Genomic DNA, 21,530 nt, shown 5'->3' with positions numbered 1-21,530 from the left:
CGCATTTGTTGATGGATGAATCTCATTAATAATCGTAAGCGATGGAAAAGAGCCATTCATTTATGTCGTCGTCGTCATCGTCATCAAAATGAACATTTTTATATGTGTACCGACATCAATTTTTTTTATGACATACGGCCAATTTTTTGCTTTAAGTACTTCCGCTACGTAATGAAGTGCAAGAAATTAACTGTGATTTTTTTGGGGGCGACGCACGAATCAACTTCGCGATAACGAACAGTAGAAGAAGAAGGGAAAATAACTTTATCAGAGAGAATAAAAGGCATTTCATGTGCGACAGTTCAAGTTGTGCGACTCGCATTGCCAGCGGACAAAACTTCACAGACTCATTCACACCAAATTAACCAACTTTTCAAAGTGCTCTGACATCACCGAGCAAACGGATTATATCGAAACGCACCCGCCTACCGAAATATGGCAAAACCCAAGTGCAATTGCTCTGATAGAAACGATTAATTAAAATCATAATTTGATTTTTACGATACGAAATGTCAGAGCGGCAAGGTCTTGAGTAAATCAACGTTTTCCGGAGCAACGACGAAAATCCATCGCTGCAAACACACATACATATACACACGAACTTCTACTGCTACAGTCAAGGTAAATCGATCAGCCAAACTGACGGCAAGAATTTTAATAAATTTTCAACGGAATTCGAACTGCCTTGACATTGTATACCATTCCCATTTGTTACACGTCAGTCTCGTTGTGTTCTTTTTGCATGAAGTACCTGGGAAACGACTGCACCAGTTAGCAGTTGGAAAAAGTTTTTCATATCATTTTCACTGTGGAATACGGTCGATGGGTAGAGAGCGTTTGTTTTCAATGCATTGACTTTTACTTTATTAAATGGTATTTCTCTGCGTTTTTTATGATGCGATTGAACGAACGACTGGAAACGAAGAAGTTTGTTGCATCAAAATTCGATGGGTGAGATTGAGAGTGGAGTATGTTTCTTCTTCGATTTATATTTTTGAAAAGGCGAGTATGTTTTCTGATGATTCTGTTGGCGTTAAAGTAGAGTATGTTGGCGTTAAAGTAGAGTATGTTGGCGTACCGTCTAGCCTCCATGGTTTTCACGGTTAAACTGATAAGAGATAAGTGATAATTGTTTTCAGCTAAGCTATAGAAGACCCCGAGTACTACAACTTTTTGGAAGAGATCAAGTTGTTATCTCTTATCAGTTCCACGAAAATCGCAAAAAACCGTGACGACCCGCCAAAAATGAACATACTCGCCTTTAACCATCTTTTAAGTCGAAAGAAACTTACACTTCTCTTTCAAATAAAAGCGTGACAAACAGTTTAAAACAGTTGAATGAGTCAAAATCACTGTGTTGCTTGCACTTTTCATTTTCCTAAAACGATGAACCGGGTAAAGTGAGCCATAAACTTTGAATGCAGTATTAACAATATCAACAATATGTGGTATTCCATTATCGTTGACGATAAATTTTGCCAGACATAAAGAAAAAAAAATGAATGCCAGTATGGAGCCAAGCCGGCATTGAATCCAATTTTTATAAGACACAAATGGCTTAAATCGTTTGCCGATAATATAAAGCGCACCAATAAAATGGAGAGAGAAGGAGAGAGGGAGAAAGGGCAAGAGAATCGATATGCCGAAAGTAATCGCATGGAAGAAAATTAAACATTCACTTTTCAATGAAACTAAACGCTTGCGTTGCTGCATGATATCTTCGAAGTAGAAGAAGAAAGAGACCGAAACGACAATAATAAGTTCGGAATCGGGCGGTAAATGGTGTAACGGTGACCATTTGACTTAACCGCAGACTGTAAAGTAAACATTAACGCTCCATATGTGTCCAATACCGAATTGGAATTTTTATGTGCGATCAGAGACTGGGCAAAAGCGCCATCGAATGCAAAAACCATCCTGTCGCATTTGATCAGAAAATAAATAAAGAGAGAGAGAGAGAGAAAGAGGAGAGTTTTTTCATCCGTTTTTCGGTTTGGGGTGAGAAAAATGGCAGACAAACTCACAAGACTTGGACAGCTAATACCTATAAGTGTGAAGTCAACGTTTGGCCGGCAGCCAATCCATGTGACCGAATAAATAACTGAAACAGCTGAAATGTATACATAAAAATATTTTTTACGACTTTTGCCGCATGCTTTCATTGCCCACAATTTAATGTGATAAAAAAATATTTTCAGCTTTTTTCAATCGCAATTTGAATTGCACCAACGGCACTTTTCTCTCTCTATTTCACTCTTCTTCTCTTTGGCTCTTTTTCGCACTCTCGCACTCTCGCTCTTTTGTCTCTCTCTTCCACGACCGCAATATTATTGATTCATTGCTGCGATTGGGTCAGTTTATTTTTATCGTTATTTGTGCGAGTTCTTTTTTTCTGTTCAGTTCATGTCTGTTTTTTGTCTGCTTCTCCTAGCTGGTTGCAATCGGGGTGCTCAGACACCATTCGCTGCAACTGTCCACGAAGAGCTTTAGGTGTGAATGTGAGAAGGTTTTAAAATGCCAATGGAATCTAATGGGGCAATTTTGTGGTTGAAATCCACGAAAATTTACGGATGTGTCCCATGGTCATGTTGGTGATTTATTTGTTCATGCGTCCATTTTAAAAGTCGTAATGTTGCGTCGAATGATGTGATTCAAGCGAATGACCCAATATATCACCATCTGATTCATAATAGCAGAAAAAATCCGAATTACCTTGCAAAATGGTGCATTCAAGAAGTTTGAACCAAAAATTAGACTCATTACTCATTCGAAGGTTGGGGTGCGCTCCACATAAAAATGTTTGTATTTGACTTTTATAGCAATACATAATTCGCTTTTTTTTATAAGAAAACAATAATAACTTCAACTATTTAAAATTTGCATTGAATGCCCTCTGAATATAGCAAACTATTACTATGAAGATTGAGAAAAAAAGGAACACTACATGGGAAATAATAAATAGTTTGGTAAAATACTGACCTTGCAACTGAAGCAATGTGTGCAAAATAGCAACGAGACACGCGACCAATGCTATAATTGCCATAATTTCGTTGTTTACTAATTGCTTGCGACGTTGTGATAATCGATGGTTTCGTTTTAACCGTTGCCGTTGTCGTCATACAGCCAAATACCACTCAGCCTGCATACGCGACGCTACTCCAATGGATATATATATATTTGATATTCCTCTCCGTCCACTGCACACATACACAAACACACTGGCTGTGTTGTCCTGTTTTCACTGGTGGCTTTGGTCGTTGTCGTGCGTCGGTGTGCAATGATACATTTTTATGCAGAATACATTTCGTTTTTTCATGATTTCACTCGTAAAACTGTGCATTTGTGTGCAACATTTATGCTCGTAATCTTTCAGTGAATAATATTGTGATTTTACACTTCAACTCTCTCTTGTTATTTACACCGGGTCGAAACTTTATGCCAATTTTTTTAATACCAATTAAATTTTTCTCCTGTTTCGTTTGTTACTTGAGTTTATTTCCAACAGTTCAAATGAAAAGTGGTGCTTCATAAAACATGTGTCCAGGTGAGTATATTTTTCCGTTGTTGCTTGCTTCACAACATCATCATTCCTTCGATCCCATTCATTCAAACTGTTTTTTTCCACGAATTTGCACAATCACCCGATCCGCTAATTCGCCTGCTCGCTGAAACGAAACAAGAAATGGAAACTATTGAGTATGCAGTTTTTTATGTGTGGTGTGTATTTCAACATAGGGGTTGTGATTTTCATTTTATTTAAATTTCAATTTTCGCTCAATTAATTGTCCATTATTTGCCAGTGTTTTTTACTGTTTATTCTTTCAATTCTGTACACATTACACGCTTGGACAGGAGAGAAAGAGTGAAAAAAAAACAGTTTTTTTTTCCATGCATTTCACGCTTTTGTTTGCAGATAAAGTTTTCCCCTAATTAAAATGTAATTGAAGCAGCGCATAAAACATTCCGTTTTTTCTGCCTTTCTCTCGCTGTCTCTTTTCCCATATCGAAAATCAAACAAACGGATTAACAAACGGTCATTAAGAGGAATGAACACGGAAAATGTGATGGAAATAAAATGTTATGCAAGTGCGTTTATCCGCTCGAAATGCGGAAGGAGCCAAATTTGAGAGAGAGGCTGTCTGCGTTTTTTTCTCTCGTTACAACATGCCGACGAAATAAAAAAATAGGTATGAATTGCATAGTTATAGGGTTCATTGGACTGAATATAATAAAAGTAAAACATGTGCAATAACAATACATAAAAAAGCAATTCATAAATTTCGAAGTTCTAAACGCTCTCCCGCCATGAAATAACTCCATGACTATTAGTTTGGCGAGTAGAAGAAAGAGCGGAACAAACACAGAGCATATTCAAATTGTCGGTTGAATGCGAGTAGCAAAAAAAATGTGTAATAAACTAATAATTCATCTGCAAAATACCGCTTAAGCTTTTAAAAGCATCCAATGAGAATTGTATGCGCACCACTGAGAATGCAAACATGTGTCGAAAAAAAAAACGAAAGAGAGAGGAGAGCAAGAGAGAAAGAGGGAGAAAGCGTGCGTCGTGCTATTAAACAGCTGAAATAAAAGCGAATAAATAAAAATTGTGGCACAAAAATGACGGAATTCCCTGTGTGTACTGGCTGCCGACTGTTCGCCGTGCAGAGTCATCGCGATGGCATTCGACTTCTCTTTCTGATCAACATTGCCATTGTATCTCAAGCACCATCAACATATTTCGTTTTCGATGGGCGCAGTCGAACACACGCAAAAAGCCAACAAAAAATAACACGAATACCAATAACATTTTGGGAAATGGTGTTACGTGAATATATGTGCTTATGACTGGTTTTGTGCGGCTTCCCCGTTGCATGATGAAATTTATGTTAAAAAATGAAAATTTCGTTGCGCCACAGAGACGGAGAGAGAGAGATCCGTATGCAATTGAGCAATGATGCTGTGACACTTTGTGTGCATTTCATTTTTACTTGGATACACATTTTTGTCGATGCTTAACCACGTTTTTTTCCCACAATTTTCATCCGTGTAACTTTCACTCGGTATTTTTGTGTAGCTCTTTGGTTGTTGCCACAGTTTTCGTTCTGTTTTTTTCTTCTCTTGTTGTTGTCATCTCTCTCTCGTTTATCACAGTATCCTTTCATGTTTTTGTCATATTTTCATCACGACAAACAGAGGACGAGAAAAAATATCGCATTTTTTAATAAAATAATAATGATGATAACGGAATCGATAACGATATTCACTGCATTGGCCACTTTTTTTGGAACGTTGGGCTTAAATGCGTGGAAAATATTGCAAAAGCATTGAGCCTTTTTTCCCATTGTGTTATATGCCGACTGGTATTTAAAAATAGAATGAAAAATCGAATATCCATAAAAATGACTTTTACCACAATGTAGCACAAACACAGCCTTTCCATCGACTCGACTCGACTCGACTCGACTCGAGTTCGTGTGTTTTTACGAGCGTTCGAGTTTCATTTATGACTCCGTGTAAACATATTATTTAATGGAATCGCCGACATTTTTTCGAATAATATGATCTAGGGGTATATGACTGGTGAGGGAATTTTTTTTTTCGTTCGTTTTCATTTGAGACGAGAAAGAGAGAGAGAGAGAAAGAATAAAAAACTTGCAATAAAAATATTTTCACCTTTTCGAAGGGTGATTTATATACTAGGTTCTGTTTTCATTTATTCACAACATGGTTGCGCCTTTTTTCCCCGAAATACTGGTGTTATCAACAGTTTACAAAGTGTGAATAGAGATAATCTATGTAAAATAACAAAAACACCGAAAATGTGGCGATTATCGATGAACAAAATACACAAATAGATTTGCAAAAAAGCCGAACGATTGGTCTAGCCCCTCCAAAAAATGATGATAATGATTAATGGTGCATTTTATTTGATTGGTCAATGTATGCATTTCACAAATTACACATATGTGCATGGCAAATGTGTCCATTCGGTTTTGTACCATTCACCGAATTGTGTCAACACTCGCAAATGGGATCGCCTACGAAATTGAATGCTCTGCCTCTTTTTTCAGCCCTCTCTCTCTCTCTCTCTCTCTCTCTCTTTCAATCAGATATATTTTTCACTGTCACATCACATGCAAATCAATGCCATATGCTATGAACTGTTGACAAATTGAAAATTTATGTTAAATGGTTTTAATGAATTCCTTTTTTTTCGGGGACTGGACGAAATAAAATGCCATAATTGAATTATTCAGCTCAATTCGCGGAAATTGATTTCCCACGATGACCATTCAATGAATATTGCAAGATCGTTGAACCGCAAAATGTGAAACAATCAAAGTGACACACGCACAATTGATAAGAGTGTCGGTGACCCAATGACCCAAGGATGCCATGGTCGGAACATAAAACCATTGAAAATTGCTTTAAAGATTTTCAATTCAATTAAACACATCACACGAAACAGATCGACAGATAATCTGCGTCGGCATTTCCATTCAATGTCCGTGTTAGCACGCCATTCAATTCAATTCATTGTTTTTATCATGTGTTAATCGGCTCAATTTATCGATTAAGGTAAATAACTTCTCACACATGTATGTATGTATGTATGTATGTATGTATGTGTGTGTGTGTGTGTATGCGAAATTGAAACCTTTAACCGCGTAATTGATGCTGCAATTTTAACCTTTGGTTAAATTATGTGTCATGCTGTGTGTTGTTTCTGTTGTGCTAACTAAATCTTCTGGAATCGACTTAGCGTAATGAAAATCCATTTATTTACTTTAACGACAACACGCAGCACAGCCCAGTGGAACGGAAAAACGATCCCATTCGAAGCGGAAAAGAAAGCTTAATTTCCCCTTCGCATGAATCGAAAAAGTAACGCAATGCAATGAGATTGTGTTGCTTTTTTCTCTTCCTCTTTTTCTTCCTTTCGCTTGTTATATACACAACAAGATATATGTCAGTCCGTTTCGAATGTCTTTCAGTTTACCATGCACAAGTAGCAAAACAACACGGTACTTATCTGAAATTAGATATCTTAAGGCGACAAGACGAAAATTTACCGCTTCATTACGACCGTAAAAAAGAAGCAATCACCCTCGTTCTCTTCCTCTTTGGAAAATGTTGAACACACGAAAATTGAATGTGAATTGTGTGGATTCTCATCGTTAGAATGGTGTGTTCTTTTTTTGTGCATTGTTCCGTTCTTGCTTTCCGTTGTTGGAAGTCGAACAATGGCGAAGTACGGCGGGAAGGCAGAAGAAAACTATGCGGTTGTTCTACTTGAAAGGTGTTAGGTGCAATTATCAACAGTCGATTATGTTGTAAGAAGCGGCGGTTTGTTTTGCGAATACACTCTTTTCTTTCGCTCTCTTCATTTTAAATGGCCCATTGTATATGCGAAACAAACAGACAGCTGAGACACTCAAGAGCGAATGTGTTTGTATCTCGAGAGAGTTTCAATTGCAACCGGCTGCTGGAATTTTCCCTGAAGCACTTGTCCAAAAGGGGAATCTGGTTTGAAAGCTGTTTCACAGTCATACAATTGCGCATTAACACCATGATTCAAATGTTAGCACATGAAATTATGTGCCATTCTAAAGTGCAACACATACGATGTGTATGTCGTTTGTCATTTAGCCATTAAAACAAAGCCTTTTGCAAATCTCAGCGGTCAATATTCAAATTCACAGAGAAATGGCTGAAAATCGGTGTGAAAATACTTCATGATATGGAAACTGGTCGAAATGGTGGATGAAGAAAATCAGTGTTGAAAAAATTGATCGATCCGTTGAGCCTTTTGTCATGGCAATATTAAAACCGAAGTATTCGTCGTTTAGGTCCTGCCTCGCCAAAGTGTACAGTTCATATCAAACACCGTAGCATTTCACACCGTAAACATTGCATAAGCATAATGTGCATCCTTCGAAAACAGTATACATATTGACATGCCATGCGCTTGTGTGCTATGGACTAGCTTTCGGCGCTGTGAAAAAACCCTTTGTACGGAAAGTAATATTTGGGTAATGGCACGAAATATGCTGGAATTTTCGTTTGGCCTCGACATTTTATCATCAAACGACAGCCAAGATGTATTGCATTTCGAATGTGCAAAGAGCTCTTTCGATGGACTACACTGTGGCTTTGCATGTTCGTTTGAGCGAGTGAAGCGTTTTGTTGTTGGACAACCACGTTGTCGACGTTGGCTGCTTGCATTGCAATTTCATAAATTTCGTTTTGCCTTCTCCAAAAATTGCATGCACCTTGCACTCATTTGTATACACATACACAAACGATGCTTGAGCTACAGTTTAGATGGCAGCCACCAGTAAACAACCGAATGCCAAATAAAGCTCTATCGTCTGTTAATAATAGTGAAGCGAGACGGAGAGACAGCGGTCTATAGGAAAAAGAGTAAGAGAGAGAGAGAGAGAAAGAGAAGCAGAGGAAACGACTTCGTTTGAAATGTGAGCAAAATGAATGCATGCATATTTCAGTATGCCATTGAGCAGCCTGGAACAATGTGTTGCCCGTTGCAAATGCAATTTATAAGCGTGGCGTTTGGTCGGTTAGCGCGTTTAACCTACAAAATGGATAAATTACGTGCAGGAAGGTAAAATTTTAGTACAGTTTGAAAATAACATTTTGAAAACTATTAATTTTCATTGAAACAATGATATACCACTCGATAGCGTGAACCGGTTCTTGCTTTCCGTTTCCAAGCCTCTCATCGACCGGAGTGAGTGAGTTAGAGAGACAGAGAGAGAAAGCGCGAGAGTTGGCTCTCTGCTTCGTTCGTTCGTTCGTTTGTTCGTTCGTTCGTTTTTTTCCCTAAATTTTTCATTTTTATTGAGGGGATAGTAATTGCAACGTGCATAACAACTCGACTCGGTTCGAACTGCAATGTAGTTGCGGTAGAATAATGATGCTATTCATTTCAGTGGCGTAGCATTTTTTCACGTGCCGTTCGCCGTGAAATGGGCGACGATGACTGCGACAACAGACACACGGCAACTGAAGAGTCCGGATGAAATAGAGAGCGAGTGGGAGAGAACGAGAAAGCAAGGGAGAGACAGATCAGTAAGAATGGCATGGCTTTGGCTATGGCTATGCATACGAAATACACTTTTATAGCTCACAAATGGCATTTTACATTCTACCATTCCATAAAACGGAATCCCGCCAAAACTCATTAATATGACGAAGTACTTACAATCACATTTCAAATATCCACTTTAATCTAACCGTATTTGAAACAAATTTGTGAATACACTCTCCCATTTTGCACTCTTACATACACAAACAAACAAAAAGCCCAACACGCACGCACATCGCACACACACACACATACAGATAATATGGCACAAACGATTAACACACAATCGTTCCGGATAATGTGTAATGTGCATTCGATAAATTCATTATAATTAAAATTGCAGAGCACGGGCGCAATGCTATAACCTCAACGCCAAACATTAACTGAATACCTCAAAGTGGTGTATGTGAGTGAGCGACCTGAGTGAGTGTGTTCGGAGTAAATATGCCTGGGAAAAACCGTGCAAACAAAACTATTTTAATTTAACTTTCAAGTGCTAATTAGGATAAGGTGTATGTTATTATTTACAGGCTTTAATCGTGCTCAATTCCCATTTCCATGCTGAGTTTCATACGTTACGTTCGTTCGTTCGTTCGTTTTGTTTCGGCGTATGGAATTCGTTTGTGTTTGAACGAATCGGAAAATGGACGATCTTCGATTTTTGGCTCAGGTGAGCTGGCCATAAACGGATGTAATTACTGCGCTAATAATGACAAATTGCAATGCTCCTCTGTGAAATATAAGAAATCGATTGCCATTACTGTTTGTGCGCCTTTGTTTTCATTCGGCTTTGCAGAACGAAACTGTAATCCGGTATTTCGGTTATTTTTCATTTACATTCGAACGATATCCAAACTTGAGTGAATTTAATTTGCTTTTGAAGTCGGCATTCTTTCGAACTATTCTCCGGTTGTGGTGGTTGCAAGATGCACGGATGGATATGAAAACCCCATTTGTTTGATTTGATTTGATACGGAAATGTGCAACTTAAATATTCAGCACATTTGAAATTATTTCAATAATAACAAACTTGCGAAAATGGACATGAAAAAGCCTTTTGTAATGTAATCCGATGGTGAACATACAACCGCGAGGCCATGGTTTTGGACTTTTTGCTTTTCGAACAAAAGTACCAAGTTTATTTGCGATGAGCAAACAAACGAATGTGAAAAGCAACGACGAGAAAGTGAGACAGAGAAAAGGAGAGTGAGTAAGAGATGTACAAAGCGGAAACTCATTCTTCCACTACTTGATGCCCGACGATTGAGTGTAAAGCGTACGCTCTCTCTCTCTCTCCCTCAGTTGATGTTTGAAAAGGCATGTGGGCCGGCGCAATTGCGACAAACACAATTCCGAAATCAAGCACTTTATTCATATCCGCTTCTTGCATTTGCAACAACACACAAACTAACCAAATAACACATTCAACTTGATTTCCCGCTCCCAACGCAAACTTTTCTGATTAGATTTGTTTTTCTTTCGCTTTCTGTGGAAGAGTGAGAGTAGGAGTGAGAGCGAGCGACTCGGTATCTTTTGTCTTCAAAAGGCTGCTCTGTGTGAATGTGATATGTACGTGTGCGGCGGTACTCGCAAAACGCATCGTCAATTCACCGAATGTAGTAATCTTTTCAAGTGGCTAAATTTCTAAATGCTTTTCTAGTTGAAATGTCGTACAGTGAGTGTGATAAATTTGGTACATACACACACATACATCTAGCGTGTCTTGAGTTTTATTTCCTGTTGAGTGTTTTTCATCAGTTTGTACGAGCGATTTGTATGCATTAAATGCATTGCGTCCAGCGTGGAAAATCCAAACGTTAAGTTTTAACCAAGTGAGATTGCGAGTTTCAACAGACACACACGAAATGGAAGGGAGCGAGAGAGTGAGAGAGTAAGTGAACATGGAAACATTATCATTTTGTCTTGCTTAAGATAGATGTTTGGGGTGCTTGTAGTTGATTTACATAAAAGCAACCACTTGTAAAGTTCATCCATAAAACGAACACACAAACACACATACACTGATACATCAAATACGCTTGGGGAAGACGGAACGAAGAAAATCTCTTATTTCTAGCAAAACATTTGAATAAAGCTTTAAATGCAATGTGTGTATTAGCTTCCTTTTCACCGTAAGTGTTTTTCTTTTCTTTTTCGCTCACTCTCTCTCTCTCTCTGTGTGTGTGTGTCTCTCTCTCTCTCTCTCTCTCTCTCTCTCTTTCACTTCCTTTTCTTTATTTAACTCGGAAAATGTTTTTCATTACATTGGTAGGTTGGGTGTTTATTGGTATACAAAAAGCCTCAACCATGCAAGAGATATCATCACACACAGAAAAGAATCCCCGGAAATTTTAGGTGTTCGCCGTAAAATTTGACATTTATATATAAATTTCTATATACATTTTACCAGCAACACTTGAATTTTCCGGGCGATGACATAATTTCAAATATTCCAACAGAAATTAGCGCCATCTGTCATTTCAAGCGATAAAATATACATAGTATTTGATAAAATGTTCGAAAATATGTCATCGCCCGGAAAATTGAAGTGTTGCCGGTAAAATGTATATAGAAATTTATATATAAATGTCAAATTTTACGGCGAACACCCAAAATTTCCGGGGATTCTTTTCTGTGTGCAGGCATCAAAGGCAGATTTGGTTGCGGTGGAGGTGACGAAGGGAGAGAGAGAGTTTTCGGGAGCAAATTGAGTCAAACTTCAATGAATGTTGAAAAATAGCAGCAATTAACAAAATACATGCATATATGAATCAACACCTGCTATTTCTTTCAGTCTCTCTTTCTCTCTCCCGCTCGCTCACTCTCCCGACTAAATAGAAACATACCGATTCAGAGGCAATTGTTGGCAATAAAGATATAATTAGAGCCGTAATAAGTCTCACATATCCGTGACATTTTCAGGTCATAGCCTAAACAAGTATACGTACACACAATATTCAAATGCATGTTCGGTTTATATGTATATAAATTTTCATTTTTCATGCACAGGCTGCGATTTTCTTTGAACAACGCAGAAACCGATTCATTTTGCATCAGCTGGTGTTAGTGATTACACCTCATTTGCATTGTACGTACATATAATCGATTTTTATCTGCATTTTAGTTCAACATACAATGCAGAGCTTTGTGTTTAAATCAAGCCAAAAAAAAAACAGATTTTTGGCAGCTAGAAAATAGTGTGGTGGAAACAACATTGCAACAGAGAATTTTATAGCATTAATAAAGTGTAGCAGGAAGTTTTTCTGTCTCTATTTCTGGATGATAATAATTGAAAGTAAAAGGCAAAAGCATCGCTGCTTAAAACAGCACGTCGCTTGACTTCATTTAACAAACTCTTATACGCTTCATCTAGTAATTGCATGGAACTAAACGCGCAAACAAACTTAACATTCTCCGGAGTTTGCCTGATGCTGACGTCGTACAAAGTCCAAAACAACATGAACATTTTATTCTTTTTATTTGATCAAAACATGTTGCTAGCGTTGCGTTGAAACATCCAAAGTGCAGAGCAGAAAAAAAAGTCCACCAAAGTAAACATGGTCACGAACTTTGAACAAGAAAATGAGAAAAAAATACGACTTGACTAATTAAAAAGTCTCATCAGCATGAATCTCCAATAAAAATGTGTATTCGAAGTTTTCTATTTTACTTACACAAGTTTCTCTATCTCTTACTACTTTGTGATAGTATTTTTGCTTGGGTGTGAACCATATTCAAACGAACATTTTTCTTTGATGCACAACGAAGAAAAAAGCACGCACACATACACAACTGAAACGGATATTAAAGCAATTTGTGTAATAAACATGTTGTGTTTTATTTTCGTTTCGTATTCTTTTTTCTATCCCACTGCCATTGATTTTCGGCTCTCGGTTGGCCATTTCGAATGCTGGTGCTTATTACAATACCACCAACCCAAATGCGGTGTAATAAATATGAAAATCCATTAAGATGGCTGCCGCTTTTTTTTTCTCTTTTCTTTAACATGCACCCAAACACGGCGATAATATCCAAATGACATCGACTTAAAACTCGGTGTTAGTGTTGAAAAGTGGAAATGAATCGCTTTCGATTCCGCCTTAAATGCACTCAACGATGTTGCTCCGTGTTAATTTTTCTACTTTTTTCCTTCTTCTTCTTCTTCTGCTTCTGCTTCGTTCGCCCCACTCTCTCGCTCCTGTTCTTGCTTCGACGAGACGAAAGTCTTGGGAAAAACCTTAAAAGTTTCATTGCAGATTCATTTTTTATGTATACCGATGTGAAACATATCTTCGGCAAGTTTTTTGCAATTTTTGCCCAGGAATAAAAGCGAGAGAGCGAGAGAGAGAGAGAGAGAGACAGAGAGAAAGAGAGAGAGAGAGAGAAAATGGACAAGAAGAACCACAGTAGGAGAAGAAAAATGCGGAACATATGAGAACGAGAGGAATGGAGTGAAAACTTCAAAGATCGTCGTGGCGGTAGTCGCCACAGGAAATAGAAAAGAATTCCAACCGACAACAAAAATGGCGTTCAACTTTTGCAATTAGTGGAAACATTTTTGGTGCATACTTAAATTGAGCCAACGACCAACCGACCAGCTCGAACGGAGCTAAACCAGTGCTAAAAATCCATCGTTGCAATATTCAAGTCTTTTAAAATTCATGGTTGGATCTATGGTTGTTTTGTTGAATTCACCGCACACATTTTTCCCCGTTGTTGTTGCACGTTTAGCGTTTTTCATATGCAGTTCATCAGTGCATCAGCGGGATTTCATAGACTCAAAAAGTCAGCGGCAACACGGCTGTGGTAGTGGCAATGGCATCGAACAAGAAAATACGATTAAAACAAAGTTTCCCACCGAAATATAAAAAAGTAAATATGTGCTTTACAGATTCTCCGTTTATTTTATTCATTTGGCAGCATTTTTAGTCGGTGTGTTTTGTGAGCTTGTTGCATTTTCCCGAATTTTTTCTCTCTTTCTTCCTCTCGCTCTCGCTCTCACTCTCATCCAATTTATCATAATTTATTTATATGAATTTCATGAATTCATGATATAGATGTTGAATTCGACGACGTGAGGTATGCGAATCATTTTCCATTTCCCATTTTATTCCTTCAACAACACACTCTTTCCCTCCAGCTCTCTTTCTCTCTGCTTTCTTGCGTGGCTGGTGTTTGGAATGCATGATATTTGTGGGGCTTTAAAATAGTTGCAGACACGTATTTAACCACTTAATATATTGCGTGCATTTTGATGGATGACGAGATTGAGTGGATTTTTCTTCACCGCCAGTTTATCTCTTTCTTTCGCACAAAAATAGTGAACGAATTATTTCTTTCGTTTTTTTTTTAAATTTTATTTCGTCCAAATTAGAACCCGTGTGGAAAATTTTCGTCGATTAATTTGGGACATTTTGACCGACTAAATGTGATTGTCTCGAACAAAATAAGCAACTGCAGTTAACTTTAATCACAAATCACTCTTAGTCAAAATGTCCCAAATTAGTCGACTGACTGAAAGAATAACTAAACATGATTGTCTCCATACAAAACGCATGATTTCAATCAACTTAGCCAGTTTTAATTGTGTATCACTACATACAGTTACATACAACTGGGTGACTGTTAGTCATTTTATTTGCACACGGGAATGCCAACATTTACAAAATGCTCTTCACCTTGCGTTCATGCGATTCCACTTTTGGTTTGGAAAGAAAAAAAGGATGCGAAAAAACGGGTTTATTTACTAAAGACAAGGCGCAAAATAGATTTGCTTTTGAGTTGGGAAAGAGAATAGTAGAAAAAATCTTTGCTTTTTGGATGAACAAATTATTTAATTGGATTTTTTCATATTTCTCAAGTGCGTCTCGGATCGAAGTACTTGAGCCACGAACGAGGAATTAAACCAAAAATAAACAAATTCCATCCTTGACGCGAGTATTTTCAGAAGAAAGAAAGGAAAAAAATCAACCTTGTGTGTCCTTTAACAACAAAAAAGGGAAGAAAAACACTGTACTGAAAAATTTACCAGGCAATCATTAAAAAAAAACTCTTCCCTTTGCGATATATTTTGTTATCTTCAAAAGTGTTTGTGTTCAAAATTAACAAATGCGTCGATGGGAAAAACAGCTTTACAGCTCTCTTATTCACTCAGGCTTTGCCATTGCGCTGCTGCAGCAGACGTCGAGCGATGAGAGACTGAAAAAAGTGTTATTTTTGCTAGACAGAAAGAAATTAAAACACTCTGCGAGTGAACAAAAGAGAGCATTTTTCCAATGATTCTAAGCGCTGCCGACGTTAAAGCACCCATTGCCAGTGTATTATACGATGTTTAATGGCGTACTGATGTGGGAATATTACTTTTTGAAAAGGAAAAAAAAGAAAAGAGTCAGTTTTTTTTCACGTTCTTTGTTTCGATTCATCACATTTTATACTTTTCATAAAAGCTTTCTTTCATACACACCGAATATGCCGCCCCTTTTTTTCTCATGCCCAAAATAAAAACGATGAAGATAATTATATAAGTGAATTTATTTGATTTTTTTCTTCGCTCTTTGACTCAAAGTAAATAGCTTCACTCACTGCATGTACAATTGTAGCAAATTCAAGCATTTTATTTTCGTTAAGTTCGCTTATTTTAAACAATATGCGCCTACTTTGAACAAATGAAAAAAAAAACGCTCGAATAATTTAATCATTTAGACAATAACGCACACTTGGCTACGCAAGCGAAATGCAAGTTGCTGTTTGATATATTGCTTTAATTAAACGAGTTGCACATTCCGGAAAATGGTTTGCGATTCCGATGAATCTTTGATGTCGATGTGTATCACAACATACATTGCAAATATTCTGTATCGTTTCTATGATTTCGACAAGGTAAAAAAAGAACATTTCAAACTTTCCTGGTATCAAATTTATTTTTAGCTTGAAATATGTGCCAGAGTGTAACAGTGTCATTCCCTGTGCGTACGGAGACATATTTTCATTTTCATGCAAAGAGAAATAAAACCAATTCGACAGAAAATTAATATATTTCAATTTCACCATCGATTTTTCCGCTAAATGAAACACGTTCGCTTACTCTTTCTGTAAATGGTTCGATTTCAGTAAAATGTGTACTCGTTCCAATTTTCAGCTCTGAAACGGTACGATTCCGTTGGGAAAAGCGCGATGGGAACGAAATGTTGTTGTATGGCAAAACGAAGTAGTGAAAAGAGATTGGATCTGTGGTAATTATTGATGTGATCGATGATGCTTGATGCGTCACATTGAGACTAAAACAACTGAATCAGCATTTATGTATACATCCACGATATTTTACACGCACAGCTTAGGTACTTAACTAAAATCACTAGTTATTATCTGCTGTTAGCAAAAAAGGAACGATAAAAAAGCAGAATGGTAGGGTAGAATCCCATTCATATTTGCGCAAAATGTTTGTGTTTTTATTTTTGTATGCAATTTTTCGTTGTTGTCTTTGTTGTTGTTGATCATTTTTGTCACGTTTGGATTTAAATTTCCAGCATCAAGTGTACGGTGTGTTGGGAAAAGTCTCAACGGATTGAACCTCTATGCAATTACTATCATTATGATTATTGTTTTGGATGACACATATGATATTGTGGAAGCGATGACAGTGGATATCGTTATGTGCATCACTCCTCAGCTCCAACACTTTGCAACGCATTTAGTGAGAATTGGAAAAGTAGACGGAATTTTCGGAGAATGCATACAGTCGTCGAGACGAGAGTAACAGACGAAGTGCAACACAAAATGCAAAAAAAAGAGAGAGAAAAAATACTACAAAAAAAGAGAGGATGAATAGATGGAAATAAGTGCACTCACTCGGAAGAACAATAACAGATGCTGTGCTCTTTTTTCCCGGATTTATTTTTCCCTCTTCAGTCAGTTGTTCATTGAAATCGTCGTTTTTGTCGTAATTTCTGTCATGTCTGTCTCTCTTTTGTTTGTTGGATTTCAGCTTGAAATTCTTCACTTCTCTGCCTTTTTTCTCTCTATATTTTTTACACATTTAATGTTGATCTCATCAGGCAGCTCACGTAGTGTGAAACGGCTCACACAAAAATCGCATGAAAACTATGAACGAAGCAAATACCAAAAAACGCCTTCAACAATACTATCAAATCCTCTCTATTTATCGCAAACTAAAACAGACAGAAAAAAAAGTTCCAACGCTTTCATTTTACATTATTGCAATTGCGATTACAAAACTCTTTCGCTTTCACTCTATCAACACCAGACATATATGAACTATACACATTCATTTCACCGTATTCAAAATGGATTCAATTCATTTGTTTACGTGAACACACAAATTTCTTATTCTTCCTCTTTTCGCTCTCGTTTCATTCGTTGCCGCAGCTAGCAGTTTTTTTTTCTTTTTTTCTTATTAAAAGATAATCTGATTAGTTTTCTTCTTATTGTAATTGATACCACTCACTCTTTCATACAGTGACCAGTCAACCAGTCAGTATGGTTTCGTGTGCAGCTCTTATTTTAATCACGACCACCTTCAGCGAACCCGACTACAGAAAATTGAGTGCGTCCGTCTGCGACGAGCAGTGAGTATTTACTGATGGCAACAATGAAAAATCGTGAACAGGTCTACCCGAAGTTTGTGTTGAACCATATCATCCCATTCACAACGACGACGACTATGACGACCGTTGCTCCGCTACTTTGAGCCATGGAGATTTCACATTGCCACACACCCAGTACTAGTTGTTTTTGAAAGGCGAGCTAAGTACGGTTTTGGCTGCACATGGAGTGGATACGATGCATTTTCTGTGTACAAAAAAACAAACAGCAACAAATAAAATATCCTCTCTTGGTATTCTCCCCTTCGTGGGATATTTTTTCCACATTTCCATTCCGTTGCTGGTTGGCATGGTGTTCTAAGGCGTCGGCGCAGTTGGTCGTATCGTTCAAATTTTGCCGGTTTGTCAAAGGTTCTAACCTACAAATAGAGACAGACACACATTGGCATGTTATTGCTCACTGGTCAGATTTTCCGATTGTATGTGTGTGATTTTTTTTTCTCGCGTTAGCATTTTATCCCCCCAAGACAAACTCGAACAAATATGCTGTATGTTTGCGTGAAACTTTCGATATCCATCGAATGATGATAGCGGTAAAAGAGAAGATTGAATCTTTTAACCGAATGGCATTCTCTGCCTCAACAAAGAAACGCATTTTTGCCAATGTCAATTGTGCATAAAATTGAACGACGTGCGTTAACATTGTTTTCAGCTCGATCTTTGTTATGTTTTTCGCTCGTTTATTCCTTTTTTCTTCACCGAATCGAATTGGATTTGTTGTTTATCCTCAACGACTTGACAATTTCCATCCAATCACTCGAATAATTATCGTGTCTTACCGTTGACAGTGGCAACAGAAAAAAAAAATCGACCGAAAAGAGAGTGCGAGAGTTGAATAGTGCCTGCAGTGAGTATCATTTGTGCTGGATTTTTAATCATTTCACGGCGGGTACTCAATAGAGCCACAGGCACCTCGCATCCCCATATATTCGAGCGCGGGACGGATGGTATGTACGTACGTTTACAATCCGTTGTTCGCATTGTTAAAATTCATTCGATATCATGTTCGAACGCTGGTTCAATCGTTACTATATCGAGAACTAAATGACATTATGTCATTACATATAGACAGAAGTACAGCAGCTAGTGTACAAATAGATTGGAATGACTTTGCATGAGTTTGTTGTTCGACAATAAACAGTAAATTCACTCTCTCTCACACACACATCCAAACGCTGATCAGTTTTCGCAGAGCACAGGAGACAACGACGACAAAAAAAATGAAACAAAACAAAACGAGAAGGGAAAGAGACCGAAAAAAGAGCGAACGAGAAAGAAATAGATTAATACTGAATGCTTTCGATGCTATCAATACCGCTGCTGGCACCTAAATGCAAATGGCATAGCCAGAGACTGTGGATTACGTCGATATTCGCTGTCAAGTTAAAAAATATGCTTTTTGTTCGATTTTTTTCTCTCTTTCGAAAATCGGTTTCTTCTCTCTCTCTCGCGAGCACTTGGTCGCTTACTTTTTTTTTCTTCGTTTGCCCAAGCTCATATTCTCATTTTGCATCGAGCACATATTAGTGTCGATGGCTGAAAATGTCCGCACACGACATGAGAGAAAATCGACGAAACAAAAATAAACTACCGGCTGCAACATACACCATACACATTGCAAGCAACTCAACCCTTTGCCAGTGGGATTAAAAATGCCATCAAATAAATTGGTTTCACCATTTCATTTCCATAGATTTTGTCGTTTCGACGACGTTTGCTTTTGGTTGCTTTTCTCGCTCTTTTTTCCCATGCATTCTGCTCTTGCTCCTTCCATGTTCTGTTGTTTACGTTCACTGTCCGCTCTCGTTGTATTCCGTTATTATCCGTATGTTATTTCTCGTTTCTTTCGTTAATCCGTTCGCTTTTCTCGAGGCTCTTTGTTAATGGTTTAGCTTCGATTTTTTTCCTCTGTTTGTGGACTCGTTGACGTTCGACGCATTCATAACCACTAGTTTTTGGGAAACGGTGCATCAGCGAGTGTGCCTTAAAATCTGCCCAACCATCTGTGCGATGCGAGTTTTCACAGCTGTCATTTTGGTCGAATATTCATTTTTTCCTTTCTCTGTCCCATTTGGTTGACTCTTTGTTGAGCAAAAAATTGAATTCGGTGGAACCACCACCACATTGGATGGTGTGAATGAACAACGAGGGGGAGCGCTTAATAAATACCAGATATTTATGAGATCCACGTCACCGGCAACTTTCTGCCATATCCCCAGAAACAATGGTCATCGCACTCACTTATATGCTAAATTTGGCATCAGACTGTTGCCAAGCTCAACGTCACTAGTTATTGAATGATCGATATTCCAACACAAGATATATACAGAGAGAAAAATAGCGGACAAGTGTCGTTGCTACGGAGCGAAGCGCCGCTGCCATCATGTTCTCAATCAGCCAATTACCGATGGATCAATTTTAACCATGCAGCATATTAATTTTTCGTTCTGTCAACACAGTGACAGAATTGAAAGTGACTCTCGAGAAACCAGTCGATTCCCGAAAAAAAGTCAACAAAAAGCCCACCCACTCGCTTGTATCCAACTAACTGAACGCTTTGAAATGTGATGTCATTGCATCATTTGCCAAAGAGTTCTTTGAGAACGAGAAAAAAACGAATTCTAACTGTGGCATGGCGATAGAAAAGGTGAAAAAGTGAGCGTTTTTTGCGGCGATTTAATCGAATTCACTACCCGAATCTTTATTTAGATTTGGTGTAACTTTGTGCTTGTTAATTAGTTTTGTTGTACATTTTCGATGTGAATCTGTGCATCTTCCAGTGCACACTCCACTGCCAGACAGAGTACTTGAGAGCAAGCAGGTACTTGCAGTAAATTGTAAATCGTACACACGTGCAAAACTTCTATTTCTAACTGTATTTAGACGGTGCGACATTGTCGACGGAATAAAAAAGAAGTCAATTTACGCTGAGCAACACCAAATTATGTAAATTTTCTTCCAAACAAATACTCTGCAAAATAAATTTCGGTATCATTAATTTTTCCTGTATTGCAGCACACTTTGGCTGCAAGTTGATGCAGTTGCTTGGGAATATTAATGAGAAAACCGTATTTGAGTGCAAACACGCGGAATTTATGATTTTAGATAAACTTCATTTGCATAAAACTTTGCCATTTTGTCTGCATGTCGCTATTTGCGCACTCTGAACTAAAATGAGATCAATTCTTCCACTTGAATCACTTCAACTGGGAACGAAAGAGTGAGTGTGTGTGTGTATGTGTGTTTGTAATCTCCAAAAACAGCATTATGGTAATATGACAGTTATTGCATCAATCAAAACCAATGTAATGAATACGAAATTGTTTGAAAGTTTAGCACACAAAATAAATCACATTTCGATGAAGCGGATATCACTTTGGCATTCATTGTGATTGAATTGAAATCTACGATTTCAGCGTGCATTTTATGTCTTCTTTGATTACTGTAATGAAATGTGGATGATTCATAACGAACAGCCAGTTCAAAATTATAGAACAGTTCAACTTGGAGATTCCCATCAAGTTCAAAAGTCGTTTATGTGCCTTCTCTTCACCAACAAATCGGAATTCAGAACAAATATGCTGGATTTCGTCGAGTATTTAAATTTCAACCTAGGGGCTTCACGCGATTTTTCAGAACGCAAATAACTCTGAAAAAATAAAAATAATAGTGAATCAAACCTTCAACCGAAAATTTGAACTACTTTTGAAGGTTTTTGGTGGATAACGATGAATATTGGAACAATTTTTGACGATACAATCTGCACAAATTTACTGGTATGCACATCAATCTCAAATATCTAT

At 37.7% G+C, this 21,530-nt stretch overlaps 1 protein-coding gene across 2 annotated transcripts in view; it reads right to left on the bottom strand.

The window, feature by feature from the left end:
- LOC129566723 (carbonic anhydrase-related protein 10) overlaps positions 1–17,681 on the bottom strand; it is a 42,944-nt gene extending 25,263 nt beyond the window's left edge. Inside the window, exons 1-2 of one of the 2 annotated variants that reach the window (XM_055442924.1) lie at positions 16,955–17,681; positions 2,980–3,665 (exon numbers count right to left, since the gene is read on the bottom strand). In XM_055442924.1, coding sequence (XP_055298899.1) covers positions 2,980–3,043 — 64 coding nt within the window. In that variant the 5' untranslated portion in view covers positions 3,044–3,665; positions 16,955–17,681. The remainder of the gene's footprint in view (positions 1–2,979; positions 3,666–16,954) is intronic. The other variant, XM_055442926.1, reaches the window with a different exon arrangement.
- Between the last annotated feature and the right edge of the window lie 3,849 nt (positions 17,682–21,530).

Source organism: Sitodiplosis mosellana, unplaced genomic scaffold (genome assembly GCF_009176505.1).
Source record: "Sitodiplosis mosellana isolate CC-2019 unplaced genomic scaffold, AAFC_SMos_1.0 Smas_scaffold_4, whole genome shotgun sequence".
Lineage (NCBI taxonomy): Eukaryota > Metazoa > Arthropoda > Insecta > Diptera > Cecidomyiidae > Sitodiplosis > Sitodiplosis mosellana.
The sequence above is the reverse complement of the archived record's forward strand: the minus strand, read 5'-3'. Positions and strand labels throughout refer to the sequence as shown.